The sequence below is a fragment of the Archocentrus centrarchus genome, chromosome 5, assembly GCF_007364275.1.
Source record: "Archocentrus centrarchus isolate MPI-CPG fArcCen1 chromosome 5, fArcCen1, whole genome shotgun sequence".
In the NCBI taxonomy this organism is placed as follows: Eukaryota; Metazoa; Chordata; class Actinopteri; order Cichliformes; family Cichlidae; genus Archocentrus; species Archocentrus centrarchus.
In genome coordinates, this window is record NC_044350.1 from 30,986,195 (window position 1) to 31,007,630 (window position 21,436).

Below are 21,436 nucleotides of genomic sequence, written 5' to 3' on the forward strand. Positions count from 1 at the left end.
CAGAGTGGGAGAAAGATGTGATGAAGCATAAAATATAGTTGCATGTTGTGGTACATAAACCTAGAAGTGACTTCCGCAGAGTCTTGTTTATTTCCGTGAATAATGTTAATATGCATAATGGGTACAGCATATGTCCTTTCTATTATTCAGATGGCTGAGAAAGCATTTTGCCATGAAGCCACAAAACCTCAATTTAATCAGTAGATAATATCTTTTTCCATTTTTTTTCTGGTCAGAATCCAATGAAATCACTTTATCAGCTTACCACATTTCCATTCTCCGTTTCACTAGCTGCATGTCTCACATGGTGGCATTACTACAGCAGATTAGCCATGTGTTTGTTTCCCTTACGTTCAGTACTGTTTCTCGAGTGGTCCAGACCAGTGGTGGTGGGCGACCATAGTAGTCTGGAGGTACCTCCAGTGATGAGCCCCTGACCCAGTCAAAACCATCCCCGAGGGTGAGCTCGTACCAGCCACAAGAACCATTCTTAACGTCAGGGTTAAATATGTTGAGACAAATGATTAAATAAAAGTGAAACTTGGAAGAGTTTAGTTTAGAATTTAGAGTTTAGAGTTTAGACTTCTAATGAGCCTAATGAGCCTCGTAAACAGCATGAACTGTCAAATTATGAATAAAAGGTCAGTCATACAATTTTGATCCCAGGAAGATGGAAGATGCAACACCCAAATCAAATACCCTACGGAAGCCGAGAGCGGCCATGGTACGTATAAACGTTTTTCTGATGGTTTTCTCGAGATAACGAGTTAATTTATCGATGGTTTTCTCGAGAAAACCATCAGAAAAACGTTTATACGTATCATGGCCGGTCTCGGCTTCCGTAGGGTATTTGATTTGGGTGTTGCATCTTCCTCAGCAGTAAAACCTGGGATTAAAATTGAGATGATTATCTTTTCTTTAATGCTCATGATCAGTTTCTCAGTGTTCTTAAAACCTTTACAAGAACGGACTCGGACTGGTGTGACAGGCATTTGAAGAAAGTAATCATGTTTAACACACACCAATCATCCCGTTACAAAGTTCGTTTTCTCGAGATAACGAGTTAAATAACTCGTTATCTCGAGAAAACCATCAGAAAATAGTTTATACGTTCCATGGCCGCTCTCGGCTTCCGTAATACACCATTCCAAATATTTACAACTTTTTAAAAAAAATGTGGTTCTTTGATTAAAAAGCATGATTTCTCAAAGATATCAAAATATAAGATATAACTACGAAGCTGAAGTTGGTTTCCGATTGCAGCTTCCGATTCGGGAAATTGCTAAAGGGCCATTCCACTTAATTTTTCACTACCTTCAGCATCTTTAATCTGCTCTAGTTGAAAATCTACAACACCTACACACTTCAAACCTGGACTAGATAATTCTGCACTAATAGCAGAATACTTTAAACACACTTTGTGATTTGTGAAACCTTCATCTGATTTGTGAAACTACAATAAAGGGCGATTTCAGCACCTTTTTTGCATCTGGATCACACTAGAACTGCCCCAGCTCCAAAACTACAACACACATGGTTTTAAATACTCTACTATTAGTTGAGAATAATCTAATCCAGGTTTGAAGTGCGTAGGTGTTGTAGTTTTGGAGCTGGATCAGTTCTAATGTGATCCAGATGGAAAATAGGTGCTGAAATCGCACTTTATTGAAGTTTCACAAATCAGATGAAGGTTTCACAAATCACAAAGTGTGTTTAAAGTATTCTGCTATTAGTGCAGAATAATCTAGTCCAGGTTTGAAGTGTGCAGGTGTTGTAGATTTTTAACTAGAGCAGATTAAAGATGCTGAAGGTAGCGAAAAATTAAGTGGAATGGCCCTTTAACCATTTCCCGAATCGGAAACTGCAATCGGAAACCAACTTCAGCTTCGGTCCTTGACTGCCGCATCTATGGGCGTTCCCGGTGCTTTATTTGGAAAAAAGCTTGTGGAATTTCGTTTGTTCCTCGAAGAAAGAGAAGAGTGGCAGAACCTTCGTGGTTACAGTCAAACCGAGCTGATCTCACTGTGATTAAACGGCAGCAGAATGAACAGCGGGGGTAAGACGCGAAATACACAACGGGACACAACAGCAGGCTGCACACAACACCGACCCCCCCGCACGTCGACAGCTTGAATACATTTAGATTACGAGCGACCTTCTTATGACTCTTTTGGAGTTTCTTAATCTGGCATTTGTGCTTTTTAGGCTCTTGTTAAGTACAGCTGCGCAGGAAAAACATACTTTTGGGGGAAAGAAAAAAATTTCTGTGAAATTTAAACACTGTTGCAGTTTATCAAGATGAAGAAATCAAACATTTGACTGGATAACTGCACAAAATTAAACATCAGCATTCACTTAATTGAATTAATGCGCTGCTTAAATCTTTTTCTCCTTTTGAATATAAATATTAAATATACATTGATTAGTGTGGAATTACGTCTTCCACCAAAGTGATGCGATCTCATAAAATTAGAATGAATCCTTTAAAGACATTTAGGAGCCAGTGTTGTGCCAAAAAGTGATTTCTGAGGTTTCTATGTGTTTTCTACGTGTAATACCTTTGTTTGTGTTGATAAATAGACTGCAGGTAAAAGGTTTTATGAAAGGGTTGTATATGAAATAAAGAAATGACCTGTTTTGCATGTATCTTTATGCGTTATTGTACCTCCATTATAATCAACCCAGTCCTTTTTGGCAACTTAAAATATCTTTATAGAACTGTGATATTTGTATTGCGGTTTCTCTTGGCCTGAGCTGGCTCAAAAAACACGTTTTGTCATGTCGGCGGTACTTTTGCCTCTGACAAATAAAGGATTTGTAAAAGTCACTTTGCCAAAATCTGATTGCAGCTTCTGCCTTGTGACAGGAATGTTGCTTCTGGCTCCAAATGACTTTATATCATACATGAGAGATATGATTTAAAAATGTTTGAGAGATTATAGGACAACAAGTCATTTACAGCAGTTTAATCGCGTAGAAATCACGTGGGACAGCACCGGCTTGTGGAAACCACCATTTTGCCCCGCCATCTTAAGTACAGTGGCCCAGATGGACGTAGCTGTTCCACCTAATCATATTTTATATTTGTGGGTAGAGTACGCCTTATACGGTCTTTCTAATTTAAAGATCACAAATAGCCCTTTCAAACTATATGTGACCATTTAAGATTTCTACATGTATATTTTCATATTGTCTTTCTCCTCCTCCACCACTGCTCTCTCCTCCCTCATTTCCACCTCATCCAAATCCTCCTCACCACTAGCGGAACAAATAAGGGCCGGGCCGGGGCGGGGCAAATGACCGGGCCCTTTATACCCAAATAATAAAGCTCATCATAACATCATTTTATAACATACACATGCCCAGAACAGCGGGAATGTGTATGTTATGAAGTGCCACTCATGTTAGCTTAGTCCGTAAAAATGCCCCACCTAAGGCCTTTAAGGCCGTTTCACACCGGATGCGTTGCGTGTGTAACCTACACACACACACCGGACGCGCTGCGTTTTTGCGACTAAATTGCCCTCATAAAACGCACTGTGAAAGAAAGGAAGCCGACATCAAACGATGATGTAATGAGGTTGTGATTTTTCTAAACAAGAGAAGGAAGAAAACGAGATTCTGGGTTCATCCAACACATTAGAAAGCAGCAGCAGGGAGAGTTTCATGGTTTGATCCAGGAGTTGAAGCTGCATCACGGATGCTTTTGCGCACATTTCATATCATCAGTGGGCAGTTGTTGTTGGCAGAGTTGGGATCACATGTGAGGAGGCAGAGAATGATTTCAGAGAGCCGACTGACTCAGAACAGCGTGTAGCTGTGTGTCTGAGGTAAAATAGTACGAGTTTACTGTTCACACATCCCTGTATATTCAGTACATCAGTGCGCGTTTGGAGCTATGAACTCACATGTTGCTAAATGCAGCGCTCTGATTTTTATTCCCAAAAACGCAGCGCGTCCGGTGTGTATGTAGGTTACACGACAAGTTCACATCCGAAAGATTCGAAATTTCATGTCGTTTTTACGCAACGAAAGGGCCTTTAGCGTGAAAATAAAGCCAGTCAACATCTTATTCAATATTTTACACCTACTACATCACTAAAGTCAGTTGGACTTGTAAAGTTTTGAGCAACCATGACTCAGTCCTGACTGTGGCAACCTTTAAAACCCCCGTGTAAAACATGAATGATGGGTGATGTATAGTGGGTTGTATACTGTGCACATTGAGCCATGCATATTGCGATATAATCAAGACAGGGCCCTCCTTCTCCACCTCGCCTCGGACGTGACAGAGGCCTGGCTACCTGAAATCTTATTCTCCTCTCCTCCCAGCCCCTCCGGAAGCTCCGCCCCTGCTCCTCACCTCAAACATCATCTCCTGAACTGAAGCCGTTGCTGTAGCCGATGAAACTTTGCATAAACATGCTCATTTATTCATCTTATTGTCATCAGATTAAACACACAATCCTCACCTCTCTGGACAGCTGATAGCGAGACAGCTAAGCAACAACAGCAGCAGCTGGTTGTAAGCTAACATTAGACCACCCAGTGTTTGGCTCAAGTGTCCTAAAACTCACACTTTCCCTCTGAGAAACAGATCGATTAAATTCTTACATTGTGTACGAGTTTTTTGCTAAGTATCCGACAATGTTAGATGCACTTAAAGAAAGTTTCACTAACGCCGGCGCACAGCAACAACAACAGCAGCGCTTGCCCACAGAAAAGTTCTAGATGTTCTCAACAACTGTCCTCAGGATCAGACAGAAGTGACTTCACTGACTCGTCGACTCGTATAGGATTGCATATTGACACTGCACTCATATTGACGGCTGAGATGTAGATTGACAGCCTACACCAGGGATTCTCCAATCCAGGCCTCGAGGTCCGGTGTCCTGCAGGTTTTAGATGTGTCTCTGCTTCAACACACCTGAATCAAATATAGAAGTCTTTAGTAGGACTCTGGAGAACTTGACTGCATACTGAGGAGGTAATTCAGCCATTTGATTCAGGTGTGTTGGATCAGGGACACATCTAAAACCTGCAGGACACTGGGCCACAAGGCCTGGATTTGAGAATCCCTGGCCTGCACGCACTACAGATGAACGGCGGCCAGAGTTGTTTGTCCTGCACGGCTACCGTAGCTGGGAATATGCACTTGAATTGGGAGGGTTAAAAAAACCAGAGTTCAGATGACTGCAATCTGCAACTGACTGACATATAGCGGTGAAATTTTACACACTGTGTCGAAACTTGATATCAGTAAATTTGATTGCAGTCCTTAAGTATGTCCATCAAGGAATTCTCTTAAGGAACTAAGAAACCCAGGAGCCAATCAGTGATTAGAAAATCAAGAGAGAATGTGAGATAAAGGAGGTGAGGTGTGGATGAGTGAGGAAAAGGGCAAATAAAATAAGAATCTTTACAGTTGTTACAACAAAAAAAAGAAGGGATTTAAGATAATCTGAAAAGTAAAGGTCAGTGGATTGCAGCAGTATGGGAATCATCTAATGACAATGAGGAACAAGAACTTTTTCCCTCCAGGACTGAGGCCACTCCTTTCTCTCTAATTCCTCGGGTGTCACGTTAACATACTTCTTTGATTACTGGAGCAGCTGTGGGGGCAGTGAGAGCTTTCCACAGTCAGAGTCTGGAACTTCAGGAATTTTTTTACACACAGTAGTAAGCATGACTACCTTGATAGAAGTCAGTGCAGTTTCTTGTTATATCAGTGTTTGGTTAACGGAAATGTCTATTACACTTAAAAGAAAGGAAAAAAGAAACCTCAACTAAAAAGGGGGTAAAGCGTGGCCCCTCAGCGTGGGAGGATTCGTCTTTCAGGATCAAAAATTCCTCTGTGCAGGAACAGTCTTGTTCAGCTCCTTTTTGTCGTTCCATATAGCCTGGGGTTTACTTAGAAAAGTGTAATGTCACCAGTTTTCTCACACTAAAAAACCTCTACATCTTGCTTATGGCATCATTTTTCTCATATGAAGCAGATTTTTTACAAATTCCCTAAGAACAAGAAGAGAAAATCCTCTGAATCATTTTTTGGTTTACAATTATTCAAGCTTACTGTAAACAAAATGGAAACTGATGGGAAAACAGGTGTGAGTCTCTGAGCTGCTGGTTTAATGTTGTTGCTTTAATCTGCATGAAACTAATGTGCAAAAACAGGACACCGTGGTTTTATTGGGTGAATGCCCACCACCCTCCCCACCTACAGGTTGTGAGTGGTCCAAGGCAAAAGAAAAAAAATTGTCATGGCACGCTAAATGAAACAGCCAGAGAGACAGAGATGGACTGCACAGTACAGCAGTTTTTATTTTCACTGTATTCATACACACTGTATAACCAACCAATAAATGCTATACATGCTCCTAAATTGCCCGGTGCATTTGGGTGCACTTTCTAGTCCCCTCTGAGCTTTAGTGTGAACTGAGAAATCAGTCTGGAAAACTTGATGACTTTGACTTTTCAGTAGCTTTAAGTTCATCCAGAAGTTTGTTTTGAATGTTTCTTGTTGCTTTTTTTTCCAGCTGTGTACCCCCCTCTCATGGCCCCCCCAGCCAACATGTTTGACAATGTCCCCGGCTATGAAGGCACCGTGCCAGGAGGAGGTATGAAAAGTCGAACTTGCATAATTCCTCACGTTAATGCTGTTGCATCTAGTTGAAAATTTGTCATTGCTGCAGGAGGGTTCCTGCCCCCTCCCATGCCCATGGAGCCTGTAGCCCCACCCCAACCTGGCCCCGAACCTTCTGACTGGAGGTATGACGTGATATTATTTGCCTCTCTGAGCTGCTCATCAATCAGTAGAATATTCCAGTTTAACACAGAGCATATGTGTTTTGCAGTATCCCCGCTCTGGAGGAGAATGTGGCTCGTGAAGCATTCAAGAGGTTTGCTTCATCTCATTGCTGCTACAGTGATGCTCCAGCCACTGAGGGAGTCATCACCTCCATGGAGCCATTCAACACATACAGGGTGATTAGATCTTCATGCTTTTTTGGAATGCTGTTACCATCAGCGATACTGAGGATTGAGTTACCACCATATCTGCTTTTAGCAACTTGTGATCAGTCTGTGGCAGAGTTCTGGTTTGAGCAACTTTTATTCAGAGTTTAAATGTTCTTCCAAACACGTGAGCAGAGAATACGGTTGAATGTAATGAACTGTTGAACATTTGTTTTCTTTTTTTTCCTCAAAAACATCAGGGCTTTTAGTATGTATTCAGACCTGCTGAGGCAGTTTGCCACCCTCGTGGCTTCAAATAATTGTGCAATTTTATGAGTCTTCCAGTAACTTTCATCACCGTCATCCTCAGGAGTCTTGCAAGAAATGAAAAAAAAAAGGCCACCGCAGACCAGTTTTACAGCAAGACTTATTGTGCAATAATTACATGACACTAAACGGAAAGTACATGGTACAGTACAATGTGCAATATTGATTGCGTTTGAACAGATTTTGTGCAGGATTGAATTGTTGGTTTTCTTGTTACAAAATATTTTCACCCTCACTTGTCTCCCTCTGCCACTTATTCTGGTAATAAAGCGTTTTTCTGTATTTGCATGTGCATTAACACGAGTTTGTCCTGATCCAGAACAGGCTGAACGTTCATACCAGGCTGACAGGAGATAGCTGTGTCAGCAGTGTTATTGAAAAATTCCCTCTTGCTGATATTTGATGTATTATTGATTATTTTGTCTGTGCATACTCAACACATAAAGACAGAGATCTGTTCTCACAGAGGAAAGTCTCAGTTCAAAAATCTCTCAACTTGCACAAGGCTGGCATGTGACCCCCCCCCCCCCCCCCCCCCGCCCCAACCCAAATATAACATTAAAGTGTGAATAAAACTATAGTGTATGAAGAACAGAAAGTGTGTCTGACACAGCAAATACACTTTAATTTTAATCTGACCAGTTATTTGCACGTGATGCATAGCATAGCACATGATGTAAAATAAAGGAAAATATTAGCACATTAACTTCATCACCACATCCAGCTTCTCTAAATAAAGTTTTTTGTTTTTTTCCTGTTTTGCAGTACCGTCTGGAGACATTCACTGAGTCCAGGTCAACTGAGTGGGCCCATAAACCATATGAAGGTAAAAACACACTTTAATTTTGTTCAACCCAAACCTGATTTTGAGCCATTAAATGGTTATAGTTGTATTAATTTTCTAGGGCCAGCATATTGTTATAGTTATTATAGAGAGCAAGGCTGGATGCTTTTTACCCTCCCACACAAAGTAAAGTGTGAGGACATTGTCCTCGTACCATCCGTATGACATTTGACAGTAACATCAGTTCTAGGTTGCAACCTTATTGATTTGCCTGTGATGCCAACTACTGAAGCATTGTTATGTTGCTCAGGGATGACTCATGACCATAAATAGTACTGACTATGACTCATCATTTATCAATATTAAAGCCATACCTACTGCTCAGTAAAATTGCTCAAATGTAAATAACATGGTTGCATTATCAGGGATGTAGCCAGAACAAATTTGGCTATTCACTGTCAGCAGGAATCAAAAAGAGTCAAGAGATGTTTTGGGGAAAATAAAATAAAGGAAAAAAAGTGTTAACAAGGATGTGAAACCAACAATTTGAGGCGCAGTGAAACTACGCTGTAGAGGGGAGTTTTGATTACAATTCCTATAATACATAACAGTCAGACACGGATTTGGCAAATTTGCTCCCTGATTCATCAACGTGACCTCTGATTGGCTTAACTGGATGTCATTACTGCTGACAGGAGTTATTAGGGTGGAAAATCTATGTTTATCCTTAACCAACAGTTTCAGATTTCCTTCTATGTTAGCTTTTGTTTAGGGTTTCGCTTTCTCGCTGTTACTTTGCCGGCTCAGAGAGAAGAAATTGATTAATCTCTTCTCTTCTAGAACAGATCCCAGCCTGATTTTTCCAGCTGCACAGGATAATCAGCTGGGGGAGAGCTAACAGTGGCTAAGCTACCCTCCATCTGCTCTGATTACAGGGGCCTGGCTAGCTAGCGGATTTTAATCATGTTTCACAAACATTCTGAAATCAGCCAATCCACTGATCCTTATTTGTCTACGTTCTTTATCTGATTGAACTCTGCTTCTTACTACACACACTCGCTGACCCAGTGACTCACGGCATTGATCACTCACCTCTCTGTGTCAGTTGGAAATTGATGGAATCTGTACTTAGGACCTATCCTGGGGTCAGTGGAAGTCTTACTGTTATTGCTGCAGTAGATGGTGCAGCAAAATCGAGCACCTTTGGTGGTCATGCTTGCAGACATTCAGGAAATTTTCAGACAGTTGATGCAACACACACTGAGTGTAATGCCACACAACAGGCAAATACAAATGGCAGCCTTGGAAGTCATGTGATTTGCTGGAGACCTGTTGAAATGCAAGTTGTTCAGTTTCCCTTAATCTCTCGTCTCCCGTTGCCTTATAATTATAGGGATGTTATACGTAATGCAGCAGATTATGTAGTATCAGTGAATTATGTAGTAATAATCCTGTACACACAACTACAATATGATGTGAATACCTTGTAAGTATGCATTATATCTGGCTTATTATTGCTGATTATATAGTTAAATAGTTTTGCAGAAGGTAATAAGATGTCTGCTGAAGGGTATTCTGTTATGAAATGGAGCTGTAATGTTTTCCTGACTTCTACATTTATTTTATATTTTTATTCATCCATTAATTGCGGGAGAATAATAAAGGCATAGCGTTGTTGTTTCTTGTTTTCAAAAACCCAGCATCCTGTTATCAAACTACATTTTGATCACATCTAAAGTTTATGGGCTTGTGAGGGATAAAAAAAAGTCCAATATTCAATTATATTCTATTATGAATCAAAGAACTTAAGAGCAACTGGTTCCTCTTTCTTATAATAACTGCATATTGTTTCACGCGAATCACCTCCTAGCTGGAAAACGCTTCTGCTTTCATAAACTGAATCTGTCGTGATCCTGGGCCGGTGGCCCGGTGTTTGAGTTCTTTTTGTGAAGTTTGGTTTGCTGTCTTTGGTCCTTGGTTTTCTTTACAATTTAGATCCTCGGTTTGTTATTGTTAGGTGTTCTGTTATTTATTTGTATGTTTTTCTGGTTTCCCTTTGTGTTGGTCTTCCCTGTGTTCCTGTGTGTTTTGTCCCTGTGTCTTGGCCCTTCTGTGTTTAGTTCCCTTCCCTAGGTTTCCTTGTGTGGTTTTTAGATTCCCTCTGTCAAGTTTTCGTGTGGCAAGTCTGCATGTGTGTCATGGTTGGTCACTTCCTGTTTTATTTTGACAGTCTCGTGTTCCTTGTACTTTGTGTTTAATTTTGCTTCCTCTGTTATTAGCTTTATTTGTTTCACCTGCTGTTCCCTGTTGTTTCCACTTGTCCTAATTACCTGATGTGTATTTAAGCCCTCAGTTTTCTTCTGTTCATTGTTGCATCATCGTCCGTGTTTCTCCCTCTCTGATGTGTGTTTCCCAGTTTAGTTTTTCCCCTTGTTCTTTCAGGTAGTGATGAGAAAATGAAACTTCTGTGAAGCACTGAACCACTTGAATAATTGTTTCGAAAATGGGTTCATTACTCGAAGCTTCATTTATAGCGTCCTCTCCTGGAAAAGTGCAATGTTTTCAATTACACACCTGCATGCACACGCTCACACACCTCAATGATCTGAAGCATCTTTGCATTGTTTGAGGCACACACGTTATGACCAAATATCATGATATCAGGTTCTATTTACAAATAAAGATGGATGAATGTATGTGTTGCGTTATTGAGCAGAAAACATGGCATTAACTGGGTGTGCCTGTGTAACTACCGCTTTTGCGTTAATCTTGATACGACAGCGGCCGTCATCACGTTGAAAGGACGAGCAAGAGATTGCAGCAAAGGTTGTCTTTAAGTCATAATTCAGCAGTAACTGTTGGCCATAACACTAAAACTGTGCGAGTATGAACCTGGCTGACTGTCTCGCTCTCGCTCCTTCACTCGTAACCAGCAAATCACCTGAACCAGTCAGGTAATTCATTCTGAGAACGAAGCAGTTGCTGCTTTAGACGTCATATGTCACATGATTTTTATTTTTTTTTTTTTTTGTCCTGAAGCAAGCTTCGAAGCACTGGGTCTAGAGCAGGGGTATTCAACTCCAGGGCTCGAGGGCCGGTGTCCTGCAGGTTTTAGATGTGTCCCTGATCCAACACACCTGAATCAAATGGCTGAATTACCTCCTCAGTATGCAGTCAAGTTCTTCAGAGTCCTGCTAATGACTTCTATATTTGATTCGGGTTGAAGCAGAGACACATCTAAAACCTGCAGGACACCGCGCCTGGATTGGAGAACCACTGGTCTAGAGTATCGAAGCTTTGGTTTCACACTCTCATCATTACTCCCAGGCTTGTTTTACATTTTACAGCCTCGGTCGAGATTTTGTTGTGTTTTGATTTTATGTATATTGTAACTTGTGATCCTGCAGCAAATAAAGCTGTTTAGAGTTAAGCTCCAGTTCATGCATCCTGCATTTGGGCCCTACCTTTCCCATCACACAGCCTAACCTTGACAGAATTCCTGTTTTGGTCATCTTTACCTAACCCTAATGACATGGGAGTGAATGGTGGGGTGCAAGTGACCTGGGTGAAGAGTCATGTGGAACTAATATTTAACAATGGAATAATTTTGGGCAGCATGGTGGCCTGGTGGTTAGCACTGCTGCCTCACAGCTAGAAGGTCTGAGTTTGCCCGAGCTCCAGGCCCCCACACGGTAACCCCTAAAAGCGGAAGTGAATGGATCCATGGATGGAAATTCTCCTCAGTTACATTAATACACAGGCAAAGTCTTTTTCCGGTTAATTCGGCCACTATTGGACACCCCCCCACCCCCCACCCCCCTTTCTTCCTGCAAAGTGGGAAATGATGGAAAAAGTTTGAGAATCACTGCTAAAAACAACGTTTTTGACTCTCTCTTTTATGACTAATAGGTGAGCCCGCTGACTTCTATACTCAGCCCGCCCCACGGCCGTGGGAGATCCAGGCCACACCCCCCAAGCTCTTCAACAATCATACAGAGAAGATCCGGGTGCCGTACACATCCTCCATCAAGGTGACTGAATAACAGAAGCTGCCTGTCAAAGTGCTGGGTTACCTGCAGTTTAGTTCTGAGCTTTACGCTTTAAGCACTGACACAACTTTGATTAGTTAAATGGAAACAGTGGTGCACTGAATACCTTGGTCTGTTACCCAAGCATTGTGTGCATTGCTGCTGATTGGGTAACACTTCTGACACAACAACCAAACAGCCTGTGAACGGTCTTCATCAGCTTTTGAAGATATTCTGGTATTTCTGGGGTGTTGTAGATTTTATGTAGATTGTAGATTTGACTTGTAGACCCCCCCCCCCCACCTTGGAAGCTCCAAATGACCCCAACATTCATGCTCATGTATCTAAACTTTGGATAACAGCTGTACACGCAGTGCTAATTTAGCTTGAGCTCTGATTAGAAGTTAAACCACTTAGATAACTGTGGTTTAACAATAGACTTATTAACTTTTTTTCTTGTGTTTGTGTTTAGGAATGCCACACCTGCCATGCAGCAGGTACCGAGCCATGCAGTGAGTGCCATGGAAGTGGACATGTAAGAAAACTCCCAATAATAAATGAAAATTGTTCACAGGAAAAGTCTGTTTTAATTATACCTTCATCATTCACTTATTTGTGTCTTTGTAGAAGTCTTGCTGGGTCTGCAATGGCGCTGGGGTGAAGGACGGTGTAAACTGCAATCACTGTAGTGGCACAGGCAAAGACAGGTACTGCCCGTTCACACAAAAACCGTGCATACAAATCATTGACAGGCAGGTGGAATATTTTCAGGATTTCTTTGTGAGTCTCCTGATGCTTTAAATCCAGTTAATTTCTCTTTTATCTAGTAATGGTAGTTAATGAAAACTTGAAATTGATCTGGACACACGCCCACACACACATGTCGTGAAAGTGAAAGTTTTATTATTGTACTTTTGAGAGTATGCACCTGGAATAAGTTGTACCCCGTGCAGCTTGTGTACAAGGGTGCAGTTCCTGTACAAAGATGTGGTTTTAGGTTTGAGACACATCTAGGAAGCGCTGCAGCGTGTCAGTGGTTTTCCTGGGGCACTTGTATGGTCTTTTTTTTTGAGACTGTGTCCTTTTTGTGTGACTGTGTCCTGAATGAAGATAGGCAGCAATATTGACAAAATGAGCATACACATGTGCAAAAAATAAAGAATTAAATACAGAAGTATGACAATTTAAAAAAAAAAAAAAAAAAAATCCAAAAGTCAGATCCAAGGAGACAAAAATGGTCAAACTTGGGCATCAGTGGTCAAAACCTTTCCAGCCCGAAGTGATTTAGAAAAGCAGCTCCCAAAGATTTGGATGATCTCACAGCTGATTCCAATCAGAGGCAAATTCATATTTAAACACTTTTACTCAGTTCAGTACGGGCTTTAGGAATAGATGAAAAAAAGTCTTGAAAGCAAATTCCAATTATCTGTAAGTATGATGCGATGAAAACCAAAAAAAAATGAGTCATGTGTCACGTCTGTTTAGGTGCACACGGTGTGATGGTAGAGGGAGAAAGGAGTGTCAAACCTGTAAAGGAAAACGCCAATTGCTGACCTACATCGAGCTCAAAGTGGAGTGGTGAGTACTAGTACTGCAAAAGTTCCAGTATTCCTGTATTTCAGCGGCCTTATCTGGGTCCTTGAAGATGTTGCATTGGCTTCTTAAACTGTGTTTTAGGTGTTACTTAAAACACTCAAGGGGCCCCGGAGCAAGTTTCAGAAACTCTTGAAGAGTTTTCAGGCATCTTTGAAGGGGTTAAAGGAATTCCCAATGCCCTTGCAGATGTTTCTGTGCTACAGTCATTTTGAGAAGGTTCTGTGATACTTTCAGAATTCATTAAGAATTATTGAGGTCCTGTTTCAGTTGATTCTATTGAGAGATTTCCATGAATTGTTTTTATGGTTCAAATAGTCCTTGGTGCAGTTTTAAAGGGCTTTGAAAAGAGAAGGCAAATTTGTTGACATGATAAAGTTCTTGATGTACTTGATGAGTTTACTTTTTTATCTTAGACAGTTCTTAGAAACTTGAAGTAGTTCCTCAAAGTTTTTAGATCGCATTAAAGATCTTCCAAAGACCACTTATGGGTACAGGTCTTCCAAGTATTTAAGGATAATCCACAAACCCTGCATAAGGCTTTGGTTGTTCTTGAGGAAGGTCCAGTCATCCAGATTCAGTCATGTCTAATACCCCTGGAGAGTTATTCAGAGTTCCATGGAGTCCTTGAATGGTTTCTAAAAATCACGGGGGAGGTTTCAAAAACTAGTTAAGGGAAATTGCTAAAACCTTGAAGATGTTTTAAGTTCTGTTGCACCCTAAGAAGTTTCTGGGGATCACTGAGGGTTCCAGTGGTCTTGAAATATGTGTCATTGAGTTCCTGGGAAAGTTTGAGAGGGTCTTCTAGACCCACCAAAGAGCCAGTAGTTGGTTTCCTTAGTCCTTGAAGATATTCTGGGAGTTCTGGTACAAAGTCCTTGAGGAACTTTTCCAGCTTTTCCATTTGTATTTAAGCACTTTTTTTTTTCCCCCCCGAGTGAAAAATAAAAACATTAAATATAAATCTTATTGTAATGATCATGTATGTCTGTTCCCTAACTCCTCCTACACATGTTAATCAATCTGCCTAGGGTACCAGAATTACCAATATCTATTTAGTTTTTGGGAATTATTTTTATAACACTCAAATCGTTACAAATTATTTTTATTTTTATATGTAGCAGCTGATCTCAAAGCAAACAGCAACATTACATTTACCTTACCTGTATGTTGTTGTTTGTAAACACATTTTGCTAAACAATTTCTAGTGCAGTGAGACTTTGGGGTCATTCGAATGTCATGCATAAACAGGGCTGCTAAAAATTCTTGCAGTTGATTACTTTGTCTTAGAAGAATAAATGTATGTATTTATTATTCATTTGTTCAGTGTTCATTAACAGCCGATTTGCGATGTGACTATATACTGTGACATAATGAAGATCAAAAATAATAACACGATAAATGTTTGTGTTTCTGAGCCAGAGGCCTGCTCCTGTACAGGTGTTAGCTAACAGGAATTTTATTTTCGTGGTTTGACCTTTTTGATGTGCTATTTCCATGTAAATTTTGCAAGAGCAGTTTGGTAAACAGACCAATTACACTTCGGTTATGCTGCTTTTGTGGTGAAATGAAGATCTGGCACATGTTTGTTTGTTTTTTTGTTTTTTTTCTTTCACACTGTGGCAGCTGCTCTTCATCACACACCTGCAGAGAGTTGGTGCACAATAACTGAATGCACCAGCATCAAAAAATACTGTCAATCTCAAAAAAGAGTCCTCAAAATAATCAGCAAGCTACTTATAAACTACCTGTTTAATACATTGTTTTGTTTTTTTTTTTATAAATGCCATATTCAGTTAAATAAATTAATGTAATTTAATTTAACTGAATATGTAAAGCGACTCGAGGTGCTTTATATTGTAAAGTAAAGACTCAACAGTAATTACAGAAAAAACCCAACCGTCAAAACGACTTCCTATGAGCAAGGTTTTCCTTCCCACTGTCGCTGGGAAGAAAAAAACTCCCTTTTAGCAGGAAGAAACCTCCGGCAGAACCAGGCTCAGGGAGGGGCAGCCATCTGCTGTGACTGGTTGGGGCTGAGGGGGGAGAGACAGGACAAAAGGCATGCTGTGGAACAGAGATTAATAATAACTAATGATTAAATACAGAGTGGGGTATAAACAGAGTAAAAAGAGGTGAATGAAAAGAAACATTGAGTGCATCATGGGAACCACCCAGCAGCCTAGGCCTATAGCAGCATAACTGAGGAATGGTTCAGGGTCACCTGATCCAGCTCTAACTATAAGCTTTATCATAGAGGAAAGTTTTAAGCCTAATCTTAAAAATAGAGAGGGTGTCTGTCTCCTGAATCCAAGCTGGTTCCACAGAAGAGGGGCCTGAAAGCTGAAGGCTCTGCCTCCCATTCTACTCTTAAGTATCCTAGGAACCACAAGTAAGCCAGCAGTCTGGAGCGAAGTGCTCTATCCGGTCTTTAAGTCCAACATCATTTCCGGGTCCAAATGCTCCTAAATAAACAGCGATGGCAGAACCAGTTCACTATTACAGAAGATTGTAACATACCTTATCAACTGCAGACCTTGTATGAGAGGAGAAGGATTTTAAATTCTGTTCTAGATTTAACAGGGAGCCAATGAAGAGAAGTCAGTATGGGAGAAATCTGCTCTCTCTTTCTGGTCCCTGTCGGCACTCTGGCTGCAAACGTATCAAAGATCCATGTGGGTAAGAGACAAAATTTCTGCATCTTTGTCTTCTACTCATGTACGTCTTTGACATGTTTTTGCCCAGAAGGCCTTTAAAGTTGGAATCCAAATATCTGACTTTGACCTGCTGTCTTGTTACATGAATCATTAATCTATGAGACCACTACTATTTTTTTTTTTTGCACTTAAAGAAGAAGAATGGAAGGAGACGGAGTTGTATCGAGGCTTTCAAATTGCATATATAGCTGCATAAAACTGACAAAATATCAGATTTTGACAGCAGCCATAACATAAACAGAGATAAACAAAATAAAGAAACAAGACAAAAATAATAGACTTAATCATTTAAGTTACTGAATAAATTATCCAATGTGACATATCTGTGAGTGGCAAATGTATATAGCCTCTGAGACGTGAAGGCCACATTCGAAATTTGTTTAAAATCAGTGCAATGAAAATTCTTTAGTAGTGGAAACCCCATTATTATCAACAGCAAAGATTGATCAAATCTAGTTTATGCAGAAATTTCAAAAGGGTTTATAAAAATTCAAGCACCTCTCAAATATATATCTTTCAGTCACAGTGTTTGGGTGCTTTGTCACCCTCTAGTGACTAGTCCATAAAGATCAAAATTACATGCTGTGAATTGCTAACATTAAATACTGCAAATCATTTACTGTGTAAGACTGATTAAACCGTGTAATTGTGTATTTAACAGGATGGAGACTCCCTTTAGGGGGTCACTACAGGAGATCAACTTTCTCCATCTCACCCCATCCCGAGCATCCTTCTCTGTCACACCAACCCTCTGCATGTCGTCCTCCTACAGCCATTAATCTTCTGTGGTTGCCTTCTTCTTTTCCTGTGTCCAGTAGATCCACTATTCATCTAAATCATCTCAGCTGTGCCTCTCTAACTTTGTCTCCAAACTGTCCCTCTGATGTACTCATTTCTAATCCTCTCTACTCTGGTCACTCCCAAAGAAAATTTTTAACATCTTCATCTCAGTCAGCTCAGCCTCCTGTCTTTTTGTCATTGCCGCCGTCTTCAAATCATACATCATACAGGTCTCACTAAATCTTGCCTTTCACTCTTGCTGCCATCCTTATGTCACAGATTAGCCGTACTGCATGTGTGCAGTTCATATCTGTGTTTGTGTTCAGGAAAAACAACGTGGAAGACCATGTGGTGGAGCAGAACCCCAGTCTAAAGATAGATGATCTGTGCTCAGTGACTGGAAAGGAGCTCTTCAAGAACAGCCAGTACCTGGTATATACACACACTTCAGGTGGCACTAAAGCAGTGTTTCTCAAACTGTGGAGGGGCGCATACGTTGTATTTTGTGTGTTAAACTCTGTCTTCTCTCAGGTGTACCCGCTGCTTGGGTTTCCAAACCCAGCGGTCTCTCAGGCCTCTGAGCGTCTGGTGAGAGAACATCAAACCAACTACGCCCAAAACTCCAGGATTCTGCAGCAGGTAGGCCGACACACAGCTGAAGAGAAAACTAAAAAGACATCTTCTCTAGAACCTGGAAGGAAAGAAAACTGCTATCGCCGTTCCAGCAAAAGATAAAGATACTTGAAGCTAGCTGAAGTCCCACTTGATGAAACCACAGTGAAAACAGTTGAATTGTCTGGAAGAAGGGGGAAGACAAAAACCTACTTAAATGTCAATGAAAGTGCTCAGTAAGCAGCTGAAGTCAATCAAAAGGCACAAAGTAACAGTTCTCTAATACCAGTCAAAGAAAAAGAAATGAAAGTTTAAGTCGAAGCTCAAGCGTTGCAGTGTGCTGTGTGAGAATAAATAAATCATCTCGAATGTGCGAAGTGTCAGCAGTTGAAGAGTCACTTATCATATAAACACTGAAAACAGTGGAATTATCTGTTGGAGTGTTGAAGGGTCACAGAAAGCTGAAGTGTGGCTGAGCTGTTTGTTAACTGATGTATTTATTAGCTTTCCTCCTGCTCTCAGTCTAAGCTAAGCTAATATAATGTAGACCTGACAGGCTTTTCCTTTAACGTAACTCGCTCCATCTCTCTCTTTCAGAGGCAGACGGTCGAGTTGATCCCCGTCACTAAGGTGAACTACAAGTGGAAAAGCAACGCCCACGTCTACTGTGTGTACGGCAACGAGCAGAAAGTCCGTGCCGACGACTATCCGGCGACCTGCTGCTGCGTCATCCTGTAGACTCACTGTTCTTTTTTTTTTTATTTCTCCAAATCAGGTGGTTGAGTTTCAGGAATCTTTGTGATATATCATTTTATAATCCTCAATTTATAATCCTATATCCTTATTTCATAAGTACTCAGACAGTAGAATTTTTACATTAAAATTATGCATTCTTTTAAATATGGAATTAAGAATATAATCTGTGCTTAACACAATAATTAGTATGTCTGACCTCAACCTTAAACCATAAAATATCGTGAAATATTTCCACTAGAATAAAATCTGATTAAAGGTAAACTAAAGGGCAGCACCGTGGCGTCGTGGTTAGCATGTTGCCTCACAGCTCAAAGGTCTGAGTTTGAATCCACTTTGACCCGAGCTTTTCTGTGTGGAGTTTGCATGTTCTCCCAGTGTTTGTACTCTGGTTTCCTTCCAAAGACATGCAGTTACTGGGGTTAGGTTAATTGGTGATTTTAAATTACCCATAGGTGTGAATGGTTGTCTGTCTCTCTAGGTTAGCCCTGCGACAGGCTGGTGACCTGTACAGGGTGCACCCTGTCTCTTGCCCTATGACAGCTGGGATAGGCTCCAATGGAGCAGGTTATATTTCAACAGAGAGGGTTAAGTAAAAATGAACTCAAAGATCTGGACAGTCAGTTAAACAAATTGCTGAGCTGCTTTTCCATTTGTTTTTCTGACAGTCTGCCCCGTATTTAAAGGCATGCTGGACAGAAGGAAGGAAGGAAGGAAAAGGGATCAGTGGTTACGCCTTGAAGAGAGTTGATGGCAGAATTAGACTGCAGATTAGAAGCACTCGATTTTATGGTTGTGGGTGGCGGAAAATTATGCAGATACTGAAGACATTTTATCTCGAGGGCAGGAGGAATATAGCTTGACGCGGTCATCACCTTAGCAGAGAGTATGGGGCCTGCACCACGCCGTGCCAGTCCATCCATCAGTGCACTACTGAACCCTCCCTGGACTCATGAACAAGACTCAGAGATACTTGAAGCCTCCACCATGAGTGGACCATGCACTCATTATTTTTAGGGAGGTGCTTTTCACTTATCAGCAGCAACCCTTTGAAATTAGAAACATTTAGAAAATGAAAGATTTAGAATAAAACTCAATGGGGGAAAAAAAATGTGTAAAACCCATGTAGACCTTTTTATTTCTGTAATAGTAATAGCAATAAAAAGGTTTGGAGCAGGGTTGCCACTTCTGAAATTTTAATGAGCTGTTTGGCCAGTGAAATAGTTTCATACAATATAAGAATGGAAGGATGCGTTATTATTTCTTAAACAGGTTTGTCTCCATTTTGTTCAGTCAAAGGAACAACGCTGCCATCAGAAACAAAAACATTTTAATCTCCTTTAAAAACACTGCCACTCCCACAAAATCTTTTTCAGCAGTTTGGTTCAAATGATTGAGGAAACTATCACCACATAATTTGAGCTCAGACTCTGTTCAGGCTTGACTGCAAAGCTTTTAATGTTGAACTGGTTTTGCTGTAAATAAACACACACGGTGCACACAGACCTTTTAAAGCTATTATACAGCCGGGCATGCAATCCGTTATTATTGGAATTTGATGCTATTGGAGACCTGTGATAGACAGGCGACCTGTCCAGGGTGTAACCTGCCTCTTGCAAGACAGCGGGCAGCAGCTCTTGTCATCTTGCAAAAGGTAAGATGCACCTTGCCTCCCGTGAAGCTGAATTTTATAAGCGGTGAGGATGATGGATGGATGTCCTGTGCACAGTTTTATAGATGTTCTCATGGGGTTTTGAATTATTGCAGAAAATATCATCTATCTGAAATAAAAGTTTATGATACTTAAAGTCTGTCAGTGGCCTTAAAGTCTTTTTTTACCACTTAAAAAAGATATTGAGGCAAGGGAACCAGTGTAAAATGCACTCATTGACTGATTTTAGGACTATTAAAAAAAAAAAAAAAAAAAAAAAAATCGCTTTGTGCTACAGTTCTGCAAGTGGTGCTGCAGATCCAGCTTTACCGATGCAGTCATGAGATGCACAGATAGAATAATGAGGCCCCCTTGTGGCAGATTTTTAACAGAAAAAAAAAAGCTGTTTCAGACCTCTGCTTCCCAGACATAAATTAATAAAGGGGCTCCAGCCTTAAACCTGCATTCTTCCCCATGGCCAGCAGGGGGAAGCCTTTCTGGTTGCAAGAAGTCCGACTATGTTGAAGTCTAAGAAAATAGCCAGTATATAGCAGGGCATAGCTTAAGGCAGGCAAACCTTGTGATTGACAAGTCACTGTGAGTGTGACGTGTCCCCCCCCCCCCCCCCCCTCTCAGGTTTTAAAACACCAAATAGCAGTGGTGAAAATCCTCAGCTTGAAGTTTTGAGGCTTCATATTGGCACTTAAATATTCAATGCTATATCCACTTTTATAGAGTTTATGAAGAAAAATACAAAAAAAAAAAAACTACAACACACATCCCTTTAGTCTGCCTTCCTTCAGTACAGAGAAACACCTGTAAGAGGTGTCACGGTGTCTGACTCAGAGGCTCTGGCACCTGCTGGCTGCCTGTATTGCACCCATTTATCTGTGACATTCAGGATGAAGCTGCTTACGTTTACGTTTACTGTTAATGTTCAATCAACCAAAAATATGTGTTTACGTGCATTTATTTTTTTTGGTGCATTTGCTAAATATGATGCATTCTGTTCACCACTTAAGTATTTTACAGGTTTTTTTTTTTTTTTTAAATAAAACAAGCAACCAAAGAGTGGAATTCATAATTTTCTAATAGTAATGTTGGCACCTGTTCACCTGTGTTTTTTATTTTCCTTCCTGTGAGTGTAACCCTTAATGTCAGATTGTTCTTGAACACAACACCATTCTCAAAAGTTGTGGGATTATTAACTGGACTGTCCCTTTTTCAGTATAGTCTG

General features: G+C 40.6%; 1 protein-coding gene across 1 annotated transcript; it reads left to right on the forward strand.

Annotated features, from left to right (window-relative positions):
* The first annotated feature begins 1,876 nt into the window (after nt 1–1,876).
* Nucleotides 1,877–20,950, forward strand: LOC115780776 (protein SSUH2 homolog). The gene is made up of 12 exons (XM_030730177.1): nt 1,877–2,056; nt 6,537–6,617; nt 6,693–6,768; nt 6,855–6,984; nt 8,047–8,107; nt 11,975–12,096; nt 12,566–12,628; nt 12,721–12,800; nt 13,579–13,671; nt 17,510–17,615; nt 17,715–17,822; nt 18,393–20,950. Exons 1-12 carry the CDS (start codon nt 2,044–2,046, stop codon nt 18,531–18,533), a joined length of 1,074 nt encoding a protein of 357 aa, XP_030586037.1. The 5' UTR covers nt 1,877–2,043; the 3' UTR covers nt 18,534–20,950.
* Nucleotides 20,951–21,436: the final 486 nt, after the last annotated feature.

Bases quoted from the DNA above. Each gene is read 5' to 3' on its own strand.
- LOC115780776 (XM_030730177.1), top strand. The intron at 12,097-12,565 runs GTGACTGAATAA...GTTTGTGTTTAG, and splicing joins CGTACACATCCTCCATCAAG to GAATGCCACACCTGCCATGC. The intron at 17,823-18,392 runs GTAGGCCGACAC...TCTCTCTTTCAG, and splicing joins ACTCCAGGATTCTGCAGCAG to AGGCAGACGGTCGAGTTGAT.